Genomic DNA, 19752 nt, shown 5'->3' with positions numbered 1-19752 from the left:
CTAATATATATAAAACAGTGTGCTCTTAAACTCCACATTATATTACCTCCCTAATGCTGAGCTCATGCACTTCTCTTAGTCTCGGACACAGTTTTAGCAAGCTTGGATATCATTTCCTAGTTCAGAGCAGTAATAACCTGCAAATTAGAGGAGTGAGGGTTGATGAGTAGGTGCCACAAGAAGTAAGAGATGGCAGGACAACTCTAAAATGCAGACCCTATTAAAGCAAAACGCCCTTTACCCCTTACTAGCTCCTCACCTCCATAACAAAAAGTACTCATCGATATTCATAATTATTGAATCACAGATTTTTAGACATGGTGACATGGTGGCATTATGAAGAGGCAAAACCATGTTTCATATTCTCTGTTTAAGAAAGCAGGTGGGGGCTTCCCTGGTGGCGCTTCCCTGGTGGGCTTCCCTGGTGGACAGTGGGGGCTGAAATCTACCAGAACCTCCCAGAAAGCCTGCAGAATACTACCCAGAGTTGTCCACTTAATCTGCTGGCTCCTGTCTCTCCTTGGTTGACAGTTGCTTCTGGGCAACTGTGTTTGCATGGCTGCTAGGCTCTTACTTGAGTGTTGGAGAAGGCCTTGGTGAGAATCAAGTTGAAATCATAGTGAGCCAAGCAGATGCAACACAGGGCATTGGAGGATCAGCTAAAAATATTTCCATACAAAATGATTCCAGGTAAAGCTTTGGTACTTAGTAAGTTTCAGCTATCTAGGAAAGTAGGCACCATATAGAACCTCACATTCCAAAGCTTTGCTAAACAGAGGAGGCATTGCCATAGCAGTTTTCTGTTTCAGGTGCAGAGCCACTTCAGTGATGGTTGTCTCTCACTATAGGAATTGGCGGGGGGATCATCCATCAGCATGAACTGATCCATGGCAGCTCCTTCTGCGCTGCGGAGCTTGGCCACATTGTGGTGTCCCTGGATGGGCCTGACTGTTCCTGTGGAAGCCATGGGTGTATTGAAGCATATGCCTCTGGAATGGCCTTGCAGAGGGAAGCAAAAAAGCTACATGATGGTTGGTTTCTTTCACCTGAGGAATTAAATAGCCAAATGGTAGACAAGTACTTCAAAGTAGACATTCCAAAGAGAGCTGAACACTGACACCAGAACTTTTAACCTTTTCACTCCCTAGAGGAAAATCAGGGCTCCACATACTGCAGCTCAGAGTCTCCTTGGTCCTGACCCGTATTAATACCCTTCCTCTCTAGCACTGGGAGGGCTGGGGTCTTGAGCTCCAGGATAGCAGGGGAGATGTCTTTCATTTTTGCCTTCTCAGCCCCTAGCACAGGTTGGGTACTTAATAGAGATTTTAATGGAGAATTAAATGGATGAACATATTACAGTTTTTCAACTCTGAGAGGTTTATTTGAATTACACCTATTTCTGGACATGTTATAAATGTCAGGATGGTTTCTAGTCTAATTCAAGAGGGAGTCGTTTAATATCATTACATGGTGTGTCAAGTGCAATGAGAACGATGGCCAAGGAACATAGATGCATATAGGAAGGACACCAGTGTTCCCTCCCCGCCCTCTCCATATAGGGAAGGGAGCGTTAGGGTGCTGTCCTGGGAGTTGAGGGTCAAGAGGGTAAATAGAATTATTGAGGCAAGTTTGGATGAGCCAGGGAGCATTTCCAAGCATAGGAAACAGTGGTGTTGGTGCATAAGGGCAAGGCAGGGTATAATGTAGCAAGAGGTAAGCCAGGACCAGCAGCTAATGGAAAAACCACTGAAAAATTTTAGGGAAAAGACATAGATCCAAATTTTAGATTCTTCACACTTTTTTTTTCTAGCGGGAGAATGGTAGTTGAATGGAGGCTGGCTTTAAGGAGGACAGTTCTAGAGTGACTTCGAGTTTTCTGGGTGGACAACTTTGGGGGTGGGGACATGAGAGGAGGAACAGGGCTTGGCAGAAGCTGACGGTTGGGAACCAGTGGGACATGCCGGTGGGAGTGCGCAGGAGGCAGCTGGCTGCAGGGGTCTGATGCTCAGGAGAGGGAACAGGACTGGAGATCAGGATTTGGAATCATGGGCATTGAGGTGGCCATTAAAACTGTGAATGAGACTTGCAGTGAGATGAGAGTCCCGGGTGGAATCCTGTGAAATGTCAGCACTTGAGGGCAGGGAGGAAAACCAGGAAAGGGTAAAGTCACAGGAACCAAAAAGGGAGTGTTTCAGGGAGAGTAGTGGGTAGTGTCAAGTGCTGAGTAAGAGGAAACCGGAAAGTTCATTGGCTTTGACCCTGAGGAAGGACATCATTTGAAGCCCTGAAAACAGTGTTTATTTTTCAGTCTCATTTTTATCATCACCCCCCACTAAGGAACCTAAATGTTTAGACATTTTTTCCTAATCATTCAACCCCATGAAACTTTAATACCACAGATACACTGTTTATCTGTTGTTTGTTACTGTCTGTATAAGAAGAGTAAGAATTTTTTTGCCCACAAGAACCAGTTTTTGCCCCCATGGGGGAAAATGCGTATCTTAAAGAAGTTCAGTCAAGTGGGAGCAGAAGCCTAACTACCCTGAGTAGGAGCAGAAGTGAGGGTTGAGAACGCAGGAGGGGAAGGGTGGAGGAGCCCTTACAAAAAGGCCCCTGGGGAGGGAGGGAGAGATGAGCTGTGAAGCCCTGGTGGAGGGGCGAGAGAGAGGGAGAGCAGCGGGATGTGCGAACACAGACCTGTTTATAAGCAGGGGCAGAGGAGTAAGGGAGTTCTGCCTGGAGGCATCCTTTATCTGAGAGGTCAGAAATGGGGAAATCTCTTGGTAGCGGGAGCTGGGATAGACAGTCTGAGGAGATGAAGGCTGAGAAGGGCAATGAACGGGAATGGTAGAGAGTGGCCAGAGCAGCTGTGAGGAGGGCCCCTGGATGATAGGAGACCACCACTTGGTGTCTAGGTAACCGTCTGCTTGGTTGGGATTTTCTCCCATCAGAGCCCAAGTAATAGCAGATGAGGAAGGAGTCTGATCTGGGTTGGTGGCTGGCAGTGTGAGGGACAGAAAGTCAAGGACTACAGATAACTACAGAAATATCTACCACTGATTTAGCATTTACTCTGGCCAGCACTTAACTTGAGTACTTAAGTCCATTTTCTCATTTAATCCCTAAAGGAATCCTGCTAGGGTAGGTATCATTACCCCAGTCTTAGAAGAGAAACACGTGGAGGTGATACGACGCGGGCAGGGTAGTGCAGCCCGTGGTGGTAGAGCTGACAGCTGAACCCAGGTCTGTCCGTTTCTGAGGTGCTGTGCCTTCCCCTGCCACTGTGGGTCACTGGCAAATAATGCAGCCTTGCATCTGGGATAGATAAGGAAGAAGATGAATGCAGAGGAGTCCTGGTAATTTTGGGGAAGAAAACACTTCAAGATTGTTTAATATGGAAGGGGGAAGTGAAGGAGGCTCTGGTCAGAGTTGAGGATTTCCAGTTAGAGAAGTTCTGGATGATGTATAAGCAGGCAGCAAAGCCCTCTGGCAAATGTATATGGATATTTACAAATGATAAAAAGCTTTGCAAATGGGAAAAGAGATTATCATCTTCCCACTTGGGGGCTTGCCGCCCACAGGCATAATTATGAGCTTGGCCTTCCGAAGCTCGTGAATGACTGCTGCTCCTTCTCACCTCTGCTCAAACAGAAGACCAGCTGTTGGTGGAAGGGATGTCAGTGCCAAAAGACGAAGCTGTGGGCGCACTCCATCTCATCCAAGCTGCGAAACTTGGCAATGCAAAGGCCCAGAGCATCTTGAGAACAGGTGAGCACACGGGTCTGGGCAGCTCTGACAGCCCAGGGCTCTGGCAAATGCCCAGCCCTCAGGACCACTGCAGAGGTAATTTTCCTACTTACTGTTCAAGGTATTTGGCAGTGTTGCCTTTTTAAACAGGTTTTTGTTTTGTTTTACAACTATGAAAAAACTACTTGTTCATTTTCTGGAAATTTATAGAAATACAGGAGAGTAAGAAAAAGTATCTCTTTTTTTTTTTCTTGCGGTACGCGGGCCTCTCACTGTTGTGGCCTCTCCCGTTGCGGAGCACAGGCTCTGGACGCGCAGGCTCAGCAGCCATGGCTCACGGGCCCAGCCGCTCCGCGGCACGTGGGATCCTCCCGGACTGGGGCACGAACCCGCATCCCCTGCATCGGCAGGCGGACTCTCAACCACTGCGCCATCAGGGAAGCCCAGAAAAAGTATCTTTTAGTTTTACTGTTCAGAGATATCAACTATTAACATTTCCTTCCAGTCTTTTTTTTTTACATAGTTGAGATCATATAGTATAGTATATGTACAGTTTTATACCCAGCTCTTTTCAAAGTATCACTTAATCATTTTTTCATATTAAGGATAAATCATATAAACAGCTTTAAAAGTACTGCTTCCATGAGGTAGTGTGAACGAACTATTCCTGGCTGGTGCTCTTTTCCACCTTCCTCTTTGACTTTGGATTTGGCTCTCTCCCCGAAAACTTGTTTTTAATTTTTGTTTTCCTGTAGCTGGAACAGCGTTGGGTCTTGCGGTTGTGAACATCCTCCACACTATGAATCCTTCCCTTGTGATCCTCTCTGGAGTCCTAGCCAGTCACTATATCCACACTGTCAAAGATGTCATCCGCCAGCAAGCCTTGTCCTCGGTTCAGGACGTGGACGTGGTGGTTTCGGATTTGGTGGAACCTGCCTTGCTCGGCGCCGCCAGCATGGTTCTGGACTACACGACTCGCAGGATCTACTAGTCCTCCGAAGAGTGGACGTGGACCAAGATTCAAGACCTCTTTGGCAGAATCAGGTTGTCTTCTAGATGAGCATTTCTTAAAAGGCAAATTTGGTATTTCAGTTTATTTGGCAGGTGACTTTGGCAGTTTTTGCTTTTAGTCTCTTCCAGAGTCACTTTTCCCAGCCCGTTTTTGTAGATGCTGCTCCTTGTGGGGTCATTTCAGCTCAAACCTTGTCACAATCTTCTGTGCCAAAAGGAGCTACAGTAGTAGCCGAGGAAGCCTTAGGACTCTGCTTACTAGATGTACCACTTAGACCTGCAGGCTTTGCTTGGGGTGTGACCTTGATACTGGCGTTTGGATTATTAATCCTTCCTCCTAGTTCAGAACACAGAAAGGGATCCAGTCAGGGAACAGAAGGAAATCTCACCATGAAGGGCTTAAGTAAACCTTTTAAAAGCAGTTTTATTGAGGTATTTTTTAAAGTGCACAATTTGGTTGAGTTTTGACATATATATATATACCTATGAAACCATGGCCACGATCAGGACATCACGTGTACGTATCTCTCACCCCCAAACGTTACTTGTTGAAAGATGTTATTTGCTATTACTCTCTCAGAATCTTGAGCAACGTTAGATCAGGGATCTGAATTACAGTGGCCTTAGTGACCTTGTCCTTATCTTCTTAAGGCCAGCTGAGAAGCCACTAGGACTTACAGCCTCTGAAAGATTAACCATCCCAGAAGGATCGTTGCTACTGACAAGCAGACACCTCTCCCTTCAATAGCTTTTCATACTATGTTGAATATGACCCTGGAGTGTTGATTAAGGCAGTGTTTGTTGTGTGTCATACCTAGAACCCACATCTGTGAATCTGGATTCTGGCTAAATAAGATTCCACGCTCGAATTGGTTCTTGCTATTAATTTCAACCTGGAAGAAATACGGATAGCCACCATCTATTAAGTGCCTACTGTGTGCCAGGCTCTGAACTTGGTGCTTCATATGCATTATTCTAAATTCTCACAACCAGTAAGGTAGGTGTTTTAATTCCCATTTTATAGAACCCCAAACTAAGTCAAGTGGTGTGCCTAAAGCCGTGTGGCTAATGAGTCTTAAAGACAGGGTTTGACCTGGGTCCCTCTGTGTTTTTTCTGCTAAGCCACACAAACCTCTCTTCATATCAAAAACTTCCAAAGTGCAAATATATTCTAATTTATTCCAGGCTACCAAGAGCTTTCACAAGAATATCTCATTAGCAAATGAATCGATTCATCCTTGACACTCTCTCTCAGTGGTGAATTTAATAAAATATTCCTGTATGCTGTGGAAATTTTGCCAGTACAGTATTTGGTCTAGTGACAGGTTTTTATGGGTACTTTTAGATGACCTAAAAAAGGACATGCATACGTTTTTCAGATTGTTTATTATTTTAGGAAAACCTGAAGGTTTCTACATTATTTCAGCGTTCACATATAAAATGAAGGATTCAAGTTTGCATTTGAATTACTTCCTTCCTGGTGGGTTAATGTGAAAAGATAGGTTGGCTGATTCTTAGAACTCTGTCAGCTCTGAAATAATCTCCAGGTCCTGGTTGATTCCTGGGAAGGAAGCTAGTTGGCTTGGCCATCAGTGTCTGGGCGGGTCGGTATACCGTGAAGGGGCATCAGCTGTTCTTTGACAAAACGTACAACCACTGTATACACCAGACAGTTGCACTGCTACCAAGTTTCATACCAAATATTTGGAAGGATGGTATTGAATCTAAAACCAAATCTTAGTTTTTATTAAATTCATGGAAAGGCTAATATATTCCAACATAATTATTACATATAGCTAAATGATCACATCTTATTTTATTTTAATGTAAATATTTTTATTTTACTGTTCTGAGCCAAATTCTAAAAAAATAAATGTATTTCCTTGTGGAAATCCTGCCATTTTTGTATTTTGTTTTGTTCTTAATTAACTCATTAGCTAAAAGCATTCCCCTTCCCAAAAGAGATTTGTTGTGTTCCTTACTTTCTGAAGGTCATATAACTTCTTTAAGGCATTTAATATTGATTTAATAAGCACCCCACCAAAAAACTTTAATAGAAAGCACTGTTATATAACTTTAAAATATATATATTGCAAAATGATCACCACACTGTCTAGCTAATATCATCACAACGAGTTTTTTTCCCTTGTTAAGATCTACTTTCATAGCAACTTTCGAATATGCCATATAGTATTAACAACTATAGTCGCCATGCTGTACATTACATCCCTATGACTTATAACTGGAAGTTTGTACCTTTTGACCCTCTTCACCCACTCCCCACCTCCCAACCCCCCACCTATGGCAACCACCAATCTGTTCTCTATGAGCTTGGTTTTGTTTTGTTTTTTTAACATTCTACATATAAGTGAGATCATACGGTATTTGTCTTTCTCAGTCTGATTTATTTCACTTAGCATAATGCCCTCAAGGTCTAGCCATGTTTCACAAATGGCAAGATTTCATTGTTTTTCTAATGGCTGAATACTCTTCTGTCATATAGATTTACACATTTATCCATTCATCCGTTGATGGACACTTAGGTTGTTTCCATTACCTTGGCTATGTAAATAATGCTGCATGTAAGAGTGCATATATCCTTTTGGGTTAATGTTTGTGTTTTCTTCAGATAAATACCCAGAACTGGAATTGCTGGATCATATGGGAGTTTCATTATAATTTTTTGAGGAACCTCCATACTGTTTTCTATAGTGGCTGCACCAGTTTACATTCCCACCAGCAGTGCACAAGGATTCCCTTTCTCCACCTCCTCTCCAACACTTGTCTTTTTGATAACAGCTGTTCTAAGAAATGTGAGGTAGTATCTCATTGTGGTTTTGATTTTCATTTTCCCTGGTGATTAGTGATGTTGAGCACCTTTTCATTTACCCATTGGCCAGCTGTTTGGCTTCTTTGGATAAATGTCTATTCAAATCCTCTTATTTTTAAATTGGATTGTTTTTATGCTATTGAGTTGTATGAATTCTTCACATATTTTGGATATGAACCCCTCACTGTATGTATGATTTGCAAATATTTTCTCCCTTTTAGTTGGTTGTCTTTTCATTTTGTCGATGGTTTCTTTTGCTGTGCAGAAGCTTTTTAGTTTGATGTAGTCCCAGTTATTTTTGCTCTTGTTGCCTTTGCTTTTGGCATCAAATCCAAAAAAATCATCACAAGACTGATGTCAGGGAGCTTATACTGCCTATGTCTTCTTCTAGGATTTTTATGGTTTCAGGCCTTATAGTCAGGTCTTTAATCCATTTTGAGTTTATTAATTTTTCCAATCCATGAGCTTGGGGTCTGTCTTTAGTTTCTTTCATCGGTGTCTGATACTTTTCAGTGTACAGTTTTTTCACCTCCTTGGTTATACTTATTCCTAGGTGTTTTATTCTTTTTGATGTAATTGTAAACGTGACTGTTTTCTTAATTTCTCTTTCTGATAGTTCGTTATTAGTGTACAGAAATGCAACAAATTTCTGTATACTAATTTTGTATCCTACAGCGTAATTCATTTATTAGTTATTAGTAACAGTTTTTTTGATGGAGTCTTTAGGGTTTTCTATATATAAAATCATGTCATCTGCAAATAGTGACAGTTTTATTTCTTCCTTTCCAACGTGGATGCCTTTTATTCTTTTCTTGCCTAAGCGCTCTGGCTAGGACTTCCAATACTATGTTGAATCCATTTAAAATTTGACATAAAAAGCAAAGTGGTCCCAAGAAAGAGGTCTGAAACTAAATACTGAGCACTCACTGAGTTTCTGAACCAACTCCTTCCTTTTTATGAAGCCCCATGTGAGTAATGTAGGCATTAGAAACAATCCAAAGCTACTACTGCTATGTAACAAACCACCTCAAAACTTAAGAGGCTTACACGGTAATCATTTTCTCTCATGGTTTCTGTGGGTCAGGAATTTTGGAAGGGCTCTACTTGGCAATTCTGACTCAGGGCATCAGGTGCACTTGCAGTTAGACAGTGGCTGGAGCTGGAATAGGAGGTTGGAGTGGGGCTAGCCATGCATTTCTCTTTGCTTGTAGTTTCCAGGTCTCTTCAAGTGGGCTGATTTGGGCTTCCTCATAGCATGGTGGCTTCAGGATTGTAGAACTTTTTACATGGTGGCTCAAGGACTACCAGCTTGTGTGTTCCAACAAACCAGCCGTAAGCTGTGTTGCCTTTTACAACCTAGCCTTGGATGCATATAGCATCACATTTGTCATATTATCCAGTAACCTCTTGATTTTGAGAAAGTCAGACTTTACTGACATCTGATTAACTGCCACATCCACCCTCCAGAAGCCCATCCTGTGTGGGAGGCAAGACAAGTCCAGATGACACCAAGACAATATCAAAAGGTAAGCTGTTGCACGTAGAGGGCCATGGGAGCTCAGGGGAAAGGAAAGGCATTATGGAGGTGGCCTTTCAGCTAGTTCTTAAACCAGATTTCAACATTTTCAAGGGCATTAGCAAGGCCCAGAAGCAACTAATGGTTGGTGAACAACAGCAAGTGATTGCTTGATTACAAGCAGAGGTGGCTAAAGGGGAGGACTAGCAAAGAGGCCAGAAATGCGGGCCAGATCAAGGAATGCCCAACTAAGACGCTTGGAGAGGGGAAGGTAGGCAGAAAAGTAAATGTTCCTCTCCCTTCCAGACATAATTACCATAGGAGACATGGTGGACTTTCCTTCTCGGCAATGGCAAGACCTACCCCTGCTCCACCTCCTGAATGTGGCATTACATCAATCTCCAACTTGGACTAGTGTCAGGTAACCATTAGTAGCAGATTTCTGAAATACGGCTTTATCAGTCACTTGAACCATCACCTATAATGTGACAGGTTCTGAGAGCAAATAATGAATGTGTTGATGCCTGAATGGCACACAGTCTCCTACAGGCATCTATTGTGTGGATCAGTGTGGTCCAGAACATTCTATGATGATGTAAATGTTCTATAATCTGCCCTGTGCAATCCGAATGCTACCTAACTACATGTGGCCACAGAGTATATGAAATGGAGCTAGGGGCTAGAATTGTATTTTTAATTCTGACTGACTTAAATAGCCACCTGTGGCTACTGTACTGGCCAGCAAGGTCTAGATGAAGGACTTGACAATAGAAATATTAGCAGAGTGCTAAGGATGGCACAGATCCCAATGTGTGCTACAGGGATTCAGAGTTAATCATTCTTGCCATCCTGACTCAGGTTTACTGGCTGAATCCAAAGGAGTAAGGGTCTCACTAGCTTTATTTCCCAGAGAGACCCCTGCTGAAATACACTATCCAAGATCCTACAGTAAGGGACGGTGACAAACAAGAGCCACCTGGGAGAAAATGTCTAGGGTGGTGTGGGGATTCAAAGCTCTATCTTTGGTGGGCAATAAGGGGTTAACTTTTAGCCAAGGAACTCCCTTTTCAATGGAAACTTCCACAGACTCCTACTATAGACAATAGAAACTCAGAGCTATTTTAGCTCAAGGCAGGGGCTGGCACCCAGTGGCTGTGCCTCAGCCCTAGAAAGGATAAAAGGAAATTCCTCACCAACCTCACTCCCAACTGCAGCATGTCAATAATGAAGCTTCATGTTTGTTTATTGTCTGAAACAGAAATTTATTCTCAGAATAATGCACAAAAGCATAGGTTGAGACTGCCATTGGGAGGCTTCCCCTCCCTTCCTCCGCCACCTCCCCTCCTCTTTGAATGCCAGGGACAACACAGTTGAAGGAAACATGCAATCACAAACAATGATCAACTCTAAAGACAAAAGGTTTGGTCCAAAAGAACTCAACATAATTAATCCAATTACCGTGAAGAGCTTCACTGAGTAGGATTAAGATATTGCAGATGTAGTGTTTCCACAGGGTGGCTCTTCAGTGCACCAGGGGGGCCTGCTTGAGGGAGATGAGGACAGAACGCATGCGGGAGACATCTTTGGCCTGCTTGCTGGACTTGGGGTTAAAGTCACACAGCCGGGCCACCCGCTCCCACTCAGTGCCTGGGGACGACTCTTCAATGTCATTTACAAAGGCTTCTTCTGCTGCCCTGGAAGCAACAAAAGATGTTGGTTTAATGTAGAATCCCTGTTAGCTACCTGGCAGGCAGCTGCCCTGTTATGAAAGCAACTGCCTCTTTAGGCCTGACTTAATGGCATTCTGGTTTTCCAAAGAATAACAGCCCCTGGCCCAGGTCAGACTCGGGAGCAGACACATGGCCAGCTTTCCTAGGCACAGGGGGCCCGGACTGCTGTGTAAAATGTTGGAATACAGGTGTTTGGTTCAGGACTCACTCTCTCTGTTGATACAGAGAATTTAAAAAGCCAGTCCTTAGCCAGCTACTCACCGCCTTCATTAGCAAGGGCAAAGCAGCAGGCTGGCCAAGAACTTGAACAGCAGTTTAAAGTAAATTTAGAGACCTCCAAAGCAGCCCACAGGTCACTCACTGCACAACAGCCTCTGGATTTATTCCTAAGGCTGGAGAGAAATAGGGCAGATCAAAAGGAATTCAAGACAAAGCTCCCACGCTAGCAGGCACTAGAGACTAAAGCCATTCTGGAAGGGGTTTGTTAGGACATTCTCCTCAGCCAAAAGTTTGCCATTTTCCCTCCAGCCGGGTACCATGGGCCTCTTGGGGCGCTCTGGCAGGGGTGGGCGCCCAATGGCCAAGAGCCAAGCAGTGTGAACTGCTTTTGGGTAGGGTGCTGCTCCAACATTTTTTCACACCAAGGTCAGCCCATCCCCAGCTGGGAACTAACTTGTAGGAGCTACAGCCTAAGAGGACGATATGCTCAGAGGGGGGAAGACACACTATCTACTCCAACAGGCATCACAGGCAAAGCGAAAGCAATGGAGATGACTGGTCTGTGGGGACAGAGGGGTGGCACTCTCACAGGGATGGCCGTGGCAAACACCGCTGAAGCCCAGAGCCACTACAACACTGCGACTTCATGGCACACACAGGGGCAGTGAGAAAGGTTTACTTAACTGTTCTAGGCTGTAGCAAGGATGGTTTATGTTTGTGCTTAAAGGTGAAGAGAAGAAAAGAAATAAGAAAAACTTTAGGTCAGATACAGAAAATGAGAATGAGCTCAATGCAGATGGTCAGTAAGCTAGACATGCCCTTGCCACTCTGTACTCTTGGGGACGTGCGGCTGGCTTTGCTGGGCCACCCTGCTGCCCAGCAAACCCAGACTTCACTTTTCCAGTCTCCATTTCTACTCCAGAGAGAATGTGCAAAAAGTAAATCCAACACCACCTGTAAGTCCAGCATTTCACAAGTCTCATTGCAAATGCACCCACGGGCCCAGGAAACCCAGCTCTATCTCCTAACGGGATGAAGGGCTCAAGGTCATGCGCCCTAAGAGGCTCTACAGACCTGAGCCTGTTGTCTACTCTTCCCACAAGTTCCTCACTTCCTTCATTCCACCCTCATCTCCCTTACATCAAAAGGCTAGTCCTAATTTTCAAGGAGGAAACAAGCAATTCAGCAATACTGCTTTGACAACAGAAATCCTTAAACCAAAACAAAAACAACACTTTTCCAGAGAAGTTGCAGTTTTCTTCAGGAGGAAAAGCCACAGTGGCCTGTGTCATACAGCTCTGGCTATCTCGACCTCAAAGCTGGGGGTCTCTTTATGCCAGAGTGGGGGAGACCCCACGGGAGACTGCTGACTCTTCTGCCCCAAACCCACATTCTTCAAAGGAACCCAGTGTAGAAAATACTGCTTGCACTGGCTCCTAACCCAGGGCTTCTTCCCCCTCCCCAGGTGGGGACACTCCCCCTTCCCACCTGTGGTGGGGAGGCAGCAGTGGCAGCAGCAACAAGAGGTCAGAGCCCTCCCCAGTCCCAAAGCTTTCCCAGACGAGATCACGAATGACTCACATTTTGAAAGTGAGTTAGCTTCCTTCCCTCCAAACCCCAAAATGAAAAATGGCAACCAGAGTTGCAGGGAGTCGTGGTTCTGTGAGACAATGGAACATTCCCCCAGCTTATCAACTCTTAGGCAGCCCCCACAGTGCCAGTTTGAAATAATTTTAAAAGCAAAGCAACTTGTGGCATAAAAGGAGCATTAACTATAAACAAAAACTAGGAACAATCATCAAGACAAGAAAAGGAATTAGTTTTGCAACATACACATAACCAATCACGTCAGCGAAGGGTTGTTTGTAGAAAGCTTCATCTGCCACCCTAGACAGCAAGAGGTCCAAAAGGCAGGCAAGCAGGCAGGAAAAAAGAGAGAACATTGAGAAGCAGAAACATCTCAAATCCACAATAGAGGCACGACTGTGCTCTGGGGAGCTGCTCCCAAGGCTCCATCCTAACCGAGTGAGGCTTCCAGCACCGGACACTCCAGCAGGTGAGGCTTCCTACTGGCCTTCCCCGCGGGATTCTCCAGGGTGAGTGCTGCCAGCTTCATCCCCAGGCCTTACCCCAGCAACCACGAGCATTTCCTAGGTACCCACTTATGGGCTGAGCCCTCTGATAGACATTGTGTCCATTCCATCCTCAACCCCAACCAACCTAGGATGCTGAGTGTTCTCCCCGCACTTTACAGATGACGTGATAGGGAAGAGAGGCCTCGAGATGAAGCAACCTGTTTGGCAACAAGTAGCAACAGGGGTGGCAGAACTCACAACCAAGGCAGCCTGGCTCTTTTCACTGTAAGTTACTGCTGCTCCCCAGCTGGTGTGCACTCGGGAAGCCACACCTCCTTCCTGCCAGCCTCAGTAAACACCACTGGGCACAAACGCTGCCAGATGCCAGGAACGCTAGGGCCCAAAGCCAGCTTAATCTTGGATTATCCGACTACTGCTTCCCCACACTGACTAGCTGGGACCAACTGCCAGTATCCCGGGAACATAGATGGTCATTTCAAAATGCCCACCTTTGAAAAAAAGAGGAGCTGGAGGCAAGCAGTGTGAAGACCTGCAGACAAGGGTCCTCGCTCTGGCGTACTGTGTGTCCCTGAACACAACCGTCAGTCCGCTCAGTCCCTGCCAGACTCGACTGCTTTGACAACGTACAGCCCAGAAGCCAGAACTTCATCCCCACTTCACTCTCACATGGGAATGGACCAAAATGGCAACTCTGGGACAAGAAGGAAAGGGGGGCAAGCTGGGTGGACAAGTTCACAGAGCAGGGGACAGGCTGAATCCCTGGGCCCAGCCAGTCCCCCTCATCCAGCATGGGTGGGCAGGGAACCTCCCTCAGTGAGTCTTACCCTCTCCTTTGCCCAGTGGGTTTGGGGCACAGGAGTGGGAGGGACCCTTTAAGGACAGTCATGCCTGGTCATTAACCTAAGCTCCCATATTTATCTGAAGGGAAATTCTAGTAATTTTATTTTTAAACTCACACATACCCTTGCTTCTCTCCCATTTTGGTTTATACACAGGAGGTGTTTTGTGGAAATTTAAAGAAAGCAAAAAGAACAGCCTGATTGTAACTCCAAATAAGTCAGCAGGAAAACACAGTAGTTTGTGGGCACAATGAGTGGGAGGGAAAGGAAAGGCAGGCCAGCTTGTAAACCCATAATCCTTTTAGTTTACACAAAGGGCTAAACCTACTCAATTTCAACTTGTGCTTGCCTCTACTGGGAGAGAATAAAGGTTTAATGACTCCTGTTCAAAGCATTACGGAGACAACAAAAGCTTGCTGTCAGGCTTTTGCTCCTTTGCAGCTAGCCTGAGAGGAAGGAGCTGTTGGTGACAGGACAGCACAGCCCCATCGAGGCTATAGCCCCAGAACAAAAGGGAAACCACACACGAAAACTCAGCTGGCCCTTCCACCTATTTAGAGGGGCCTGAAAGCAGCAATCCTCAGGCAAGGCAGGAAGGGGACTCCACACCTGGAGGGTCAGCCTGGTTTTACCAAGTACTTCAGAGCAGATGCACAGCCTGAGGCAACTCGCCAGGGTAAACAGGGCCTCACAGGGTTCCTGCACAAAGCACCCATCCATCCTTCTTTAGAAATCTGAACTTGGCATCTGGGGGAAATCATCCTGAATGAGCACAGGATTAAGGAAGCTGGACCTGTCAGCGCTTCAAACTGACCACAATCTCAGAGCAGAAGCCCCGGCAGCTAACGCTACTACCCTCAGCAACTCGACCCCGACCAGAGGGCCGCCCCACCATACTTGTCACAAAACTTCAAATGGAACCTGACAGGCACGCATGCCCCACAGGAAGGTGGCCAGGACAGAGGCTCGAGCCTGGCACCCGAGGCAGTGACAGAACCAAGAACGGTCAACGGGAGACAGGTAGTCGGAGGCTGCTGCACAAACAGTCCATCTATTCTGCCGTAGCCGCCCCACGACAGCAGAAACTGTCTGGCAAAGAGGTTAGCTCCCTCTCCAGTGGCAGATTTCCACTTAAGAGCTGCCAGAGACAAGGGTACTTAAACCCACTCCTGCCTCTGAGAACAAGGACCCAAGGCTTTTTACCATGAAAATTACAAATAGCCCCAGGCCGAGTCTAACCTATCTTTTACACTAAAGTGGGTGGAGCAACTATGAAGTGAAAGCCAGTTCCCAGTCTTGAGTCTCCAGGGGAAGCAAGCCCATCAGCCTGCGCCCAGGTGAGCAGTGCTGTCCCCATCTCTCTTTCTGAGCTGCTTCCAAGTGGACTCTGAGCACGGAGCATTTAAAGACCACAGCTGCTGGTCGGTGGTGAAGGAGAATGACACTGTTTACTCCCTACAACTACTTAACCTTCAGTAAGTGAGTAAATTTTGAAAAGAGCATTTTTAAAAAGTCAACTCAAGATTTTCTTAGACACAGATAATAAGCACCCAGAGAACCCTTAATTCTGAAGTCACCGTGTTGGAAAATCTTGGCTACCTAATGACGAAACACACACCCCTGCTACTGGACCCTTTGGGGAACAGCCCTCAGAGGCAGGGAATGTGACATGACTGAGTCTATAATCACCTCCAAAGTACTGAGATCCTGAAATAGTCATGAAAGTGGCCTTTCATTGCAGGGTTACATCTTTACATGTGGACTTGATCCCGTGAGATGACACTTCCTTCTGCAGAATCATACCATTACAGGCAGTGCATACTAACCAAACTCTCAGCTGCAGAGCTAGACTCACTACAACTAGGTGGTGAAGAAACAGGTTGAATTACTCTCACAAGATCCAAGAGACTTGTAACCCTTACGTTTCAAGTATATTTTTGAAAACCTGCAAAGACATTTCACACTAAAAGATGCGGCAGCTGAAAACCTACACTGGCTGGTGGAAACGGACCTGATTTTGTCTTGGCAAACAAGCTGTTCTAGAAGCAGTACGGACTGACCTGTTATTCGCTTTCGTCTTCTGTAGCTGCTCGTCTTGCCTTGCATACCATTCATCCAGCTCCTTTATTGCTTTTTCTTTCCACTCTGCTTCCTGCTTCCGAGAATTGGCATCTTTGAAGGGAAGGAAAAGAAAGACGATACAAATGAGGCGAAATGCAAATTGAAGTCCGCTTCACCGTGTATTTGGGTTTATTAATGTCATGCTGTGTGAGGGTGCATGTGTGTGCTGGAGGGAGAACAGTCGGGAGGGAAGATAAAATTCTCTTTTCCCTGATTGTATGTCCAGCTCTCGATCTCAGCAATTCTATCCAGAGTGTTTCACCACCATTTATCCCAGTCTACCTACACGTTAGTGGATCACTAGTTTGGGGTTTTTTTTGAGGTGGGGGAGAGGTGGAAATACTGACTTTTAATTTTAAAAAAGGCTTTTGGGACACCAACTGGGGAAAAAGCAATTACAGGTGATTCTTTAATGATGCTGCCAGTTCAGGGTGGACTATTCATATTAGATAATCTTTTAATAAAATCTCCTCACAAACTATATTCCACACAGGTTGGACAATTAATGGTAGATGCACATCTAGGAAGCAGGGAGCTATGAGAAAAATTATCAGAGGTAGAGATGATTCCAGAACCAGGAAACAGTAGGGTATAGATGGAATTGAGGGGAGCACAAAATATCTACTCCTGCTTAGGCCACAGAGCGAGTTTGTGGCAGAGCTAGGGCAGAACTAAAGGAGAAACTCCAATGTGGAGAACTGTGGGGGGAGAGGTGAGGGTCGTAACAGCTATCCAAAAGGTTCTAGGTGAGAGAGAAAATGCACACCTAGCAGGTGTGCCAGATTGGATTGTCACCCACAAAGTTTCTCAGGACTAAATACGAGTTTCCCTAAGATACTAAAAGAAACATGTCAGTAAATGGTAGAGAGAAGGAAATACAGGTCATACTTTTGCCACAGCTGACACCGGAAGTCACCCTAATACCTAAACTTTAAGCACATTCTTAAGGATGTCCTCTCTGGCAGGTGTTTTACAGACATCTCATTTAATCTTTACAACAATCCCAAGAAGGTAAACTAGTCCCATATTCAGCAGTGAGAAAAGCTACAGCTCCGCAAGTTTGAGTAACGTTCCCAAAGGTTATAATAAGTGGCAGAGCCAAGATTCACACCCAGGTCTGACTCTAAAGCTCACACATTCTTACTTCACTGTGCTGCCTCCAAAGAGAGGGCCAAGGGACGGAAAGGGAGGCAGGCCCAGCAACAGTCATAGATGTGACCAGCAGATGGGCATCAGTGATCCAGACTAGAGTCTGGACAGTGCAGAGCCAGAGCCCAACCTGTAATGAGTGTCCTTGAGGAGCAAAGTACAAAGCAAACAACTTCTTGAAGGGAAGAAAGTAAGCATTCAGGGGCAATTTTAGGGCCTTTGCAAGAAAGGTCTTGTAGTAACAACCTGCATAAGACTTAGTAACTACTAGAAATAACCTAGTAGCAGCTAGAAACTCCCCCAAAGTTTCAGATTATAAAGAACTTTTTACCCTGTTATCTAACTTATCAGAAGGTGACATATTGGCTCAGGAGGAGAATTATTTCACTCAAAGTTTCCACTGATGACTCAAGTATACACAGTAAACTTGTGATGTGTGTCTGTCCATGGCATTAAGTGTATGTGGAATGGAGGGTGCTGTGATGCAGGGAGAGATGCTGTGGGCCGACGGTGCCCTGTGGACAAGCAACTGAAAAAACTTTAAAGAATAAGGTCTCCTTTTCAAGAGTTGTGAAATTACTTCCAAAGAATTACTTTTTGATTGGAGAGTATTTTCTTTCTGTATAGTCTAATGATCATTTTACTGCATAAAATAGTTCCTTTAAATCGTCTTCTTTTATAAATTTATGAAGTGACACCGGCAATAAGAATTTAGAATTCTTAAACGCTTAGCCTGATGGAACAAAGATCCAAGCTGTAATACAGCGTCTCTGAATCTGGGAGGGAGAAGGGAGAGGAGAGGGTGAAAAATCCTCAGAGAGCAGGGTACACTGACAGCTGTCTTCTCTGGCCATATGCATTAATGTTCACAGAAAATTATTGGAAAACGTAGCACACAGCTAAGCTTAAGACCATGGACATTGCTTCTCTATTTTTAGCATCTTGCACTTTCTCACAGTTCTTGCAACAGAAAAAGGTGAAACTGCAGAAACACCTAATTCACGGGCCAGTTTAATTCGATTCTACTGGAATACGAGGCCAAATATTTGACTTCCCTCAGGAAGGCAACATGAGTTAAGAAAACAGCACTTCATGGAATATTCCCAAAGGGCCCAATTTGATAACTGAAAAAGAAAATGAAAATTTTCCAGACACCAAGGTGTATGCTCCTCCATGGAGCAGACAACTTTGCTAAACTTTGGGGAAAGAGAAAAGATAAAGCTGGGTTCTGCATCATGAAAAAGACTCCAGTAGTACTAACACCTGCTAAGTCTTGCCTCTAAGTCTACTCAGAAGAGATGCTCAAAGAAGAACAAGCAAGGACCAAGGCTGTTTGCACCATGAAGACCTATCTTCATCTTTCTAAAGCTGCACTATCCAGTACAGTGGCTACTAGCCTCATGTGGCCATTTAAATTTACTAAAATTAAATAAAATTTAAAACTCAGTTTCTCAGTCATAATAGCCACATGCAGTTAGTGGCTACCATACAGAACAGCACAGATATAGAACATTTCCATCATCAAAGAAACTACTATTGGATACTGCTGTAAAGGTTAAACATAAGTGTGCCCTCTGTTCTGAAAGCCACAGAAACTGGGCTGGAGAGACACTAATTGGCTGTATTATCTGGGTCAATTCCTTTCCTATTTCTAGGTGTCCTTTCCTATTGCTACACCATCTGAGTCATGTTTTCACTAGTTCAGCGATTCCCAAGAAGGAATAATAATGCTGACACCGCGATAACATAGAAGCATGTTGCTATTTCTAGATGTACAATAAAATATTTAGGCACGACGTATGTGGTGGTGTCTATATCTTAAAGTGGATCAGAAAAAAAATTATGTGTATATTCGCAATACACATATAAATGTATGCACATGTGAGTGTATAAAACATACACATACATGCCTCATTTATACAAAGACAACCCAGTATGGCAAAATGTTCATTACTGAATCTGGACGAAGGGGCACACATGTTTGTTTTACTCGATTCTGTGTCTGACATTTTAATAAAAAATTGAGAAAAGAATACCCTCTGGATAACACCGCCCCCGCCTCTGCCACACCTTTCCAACCCACACGTACAGACCAAGTCTCTCCCGATCTTGACCACCAGCTGACACTCCATAGAGAAGGCTCTTCAGCAAAGGCCAGGCTGGCTGGCACTGATTCTCAGGCTCGGCCTGCCCCTCGAGATGGCGTACACTAAATGCAATGCGGCTGAAGGGATGGGTATGGATTCTGAAGCAGAGCAGACTTAAGCTGAAATTCTGACTACCACTTCTAGCTGTGGTGATCCAAAAACTTACTCTTCCTCTGATCCTCACTTTCCTCACCCATAAAAAGTAAAAACTTACAGGGATATTAGGGTAAGAAAACCAAATCGTACATATTACCTAACATCCTTCACATTTTCCTCTCAAGCATTACTTTAAATCCAGCCTTCAGGGCTTCCCTGGTGGCGCAGTGGTTGGGAGTCCGCCTGCCGAT

At 44.8% G+C, this 19752-nt stretch overlaps 2 protein-coding genes across 9 annotated transcripts in view; one reads left to right on the top strand and one right to left on the bottom strand.

Moving 5' to 3' along the window:
* The window catches only part of GNE (glucosamine (UDP-N-acetyl)-2-epimerase/N-acetylmannosamine kinase), a 40444-nt gene extending 35524 nt beyond the window's left edge, over positions 1 to 4920 (top strand). Inside the window, exons 7-9 of one of the 3 annotated variants that reach the window (XM_007455991.1) lie at positions 849 to 1031; positions 3652 to 3768; positions 4503 to 4920. In XM_007455991.1, the coding sequence (XP_007456053.1) occupies positions 849 to 1031; positions 3652 to 3768; positions 4503 to 4738 (536 nt within the window). In that variant the 3' untranslated portion in view covers positions 4739 to 4920. The remainder of the gene's footprint in view (positions 1 to 848; positions 1032 to 3651; positions 3769 to 4502) is intronic. The other 2 variants (XM_007455989.1, XM_007455990.1) reach the window with 2 other exon arrangements.
* A 5431-nt stretch (positions 4921 to 10351) lies between these two features.
* The window catches only part of CLTA (clathrin light chain A), a 19743-nt gene continuing 10342 nt past the window's right edge, over positions 10352 to 19752 (bottom strand). For 2 of the 6 annotated variants that reach the window (XM_007455986.1, XM_007455988.1), the window contains 2 exons: positions 16049 to 16160; positions 10352 to 10798 (listed from right to left, as the gene is read on the bottom strand). In XM_007455986.1, coding sequence (XP_007456048.1) covers positions 10627 to 10798; positions 16049 to 16160 — 284 coding nt within the window. In that variant the 3' untranslated portion in view covers positions 10352 to 10626. Of the gene's footprint in view, positions 10799 to 11737; positions 11774 to 12886; positions 12941 to 16048; positions 16161 to 19752 lie in introns of all 6 variants that reach the window. The other 4 variants (XM_007455983.1, XM_007455985.1, XM_007455984.1 and 1 more) reach the window with 4 other exon arrangements.

The sequence above is a fragment of the Lipotes vexillifer genome, unplaced genomic scaffold (genome assembly GCF_000442215.2).
Source record: "Lipotes vexillifer unplaced genomic scaffold, Lipotes_vexillifer_v1.1 scaffold920, whole genome shotgun sequence".
In the NCBI taxonomy this organism is placed as follows: Eukaryota; Metazoa; Chordata; class Mammalia; order Artiodactyla; family Lipotidae; genus Lipotes; species Lipotes vexillifer.
This window is presented reverse-complemented; position numbering and strand designations above follow the sequence as displayed.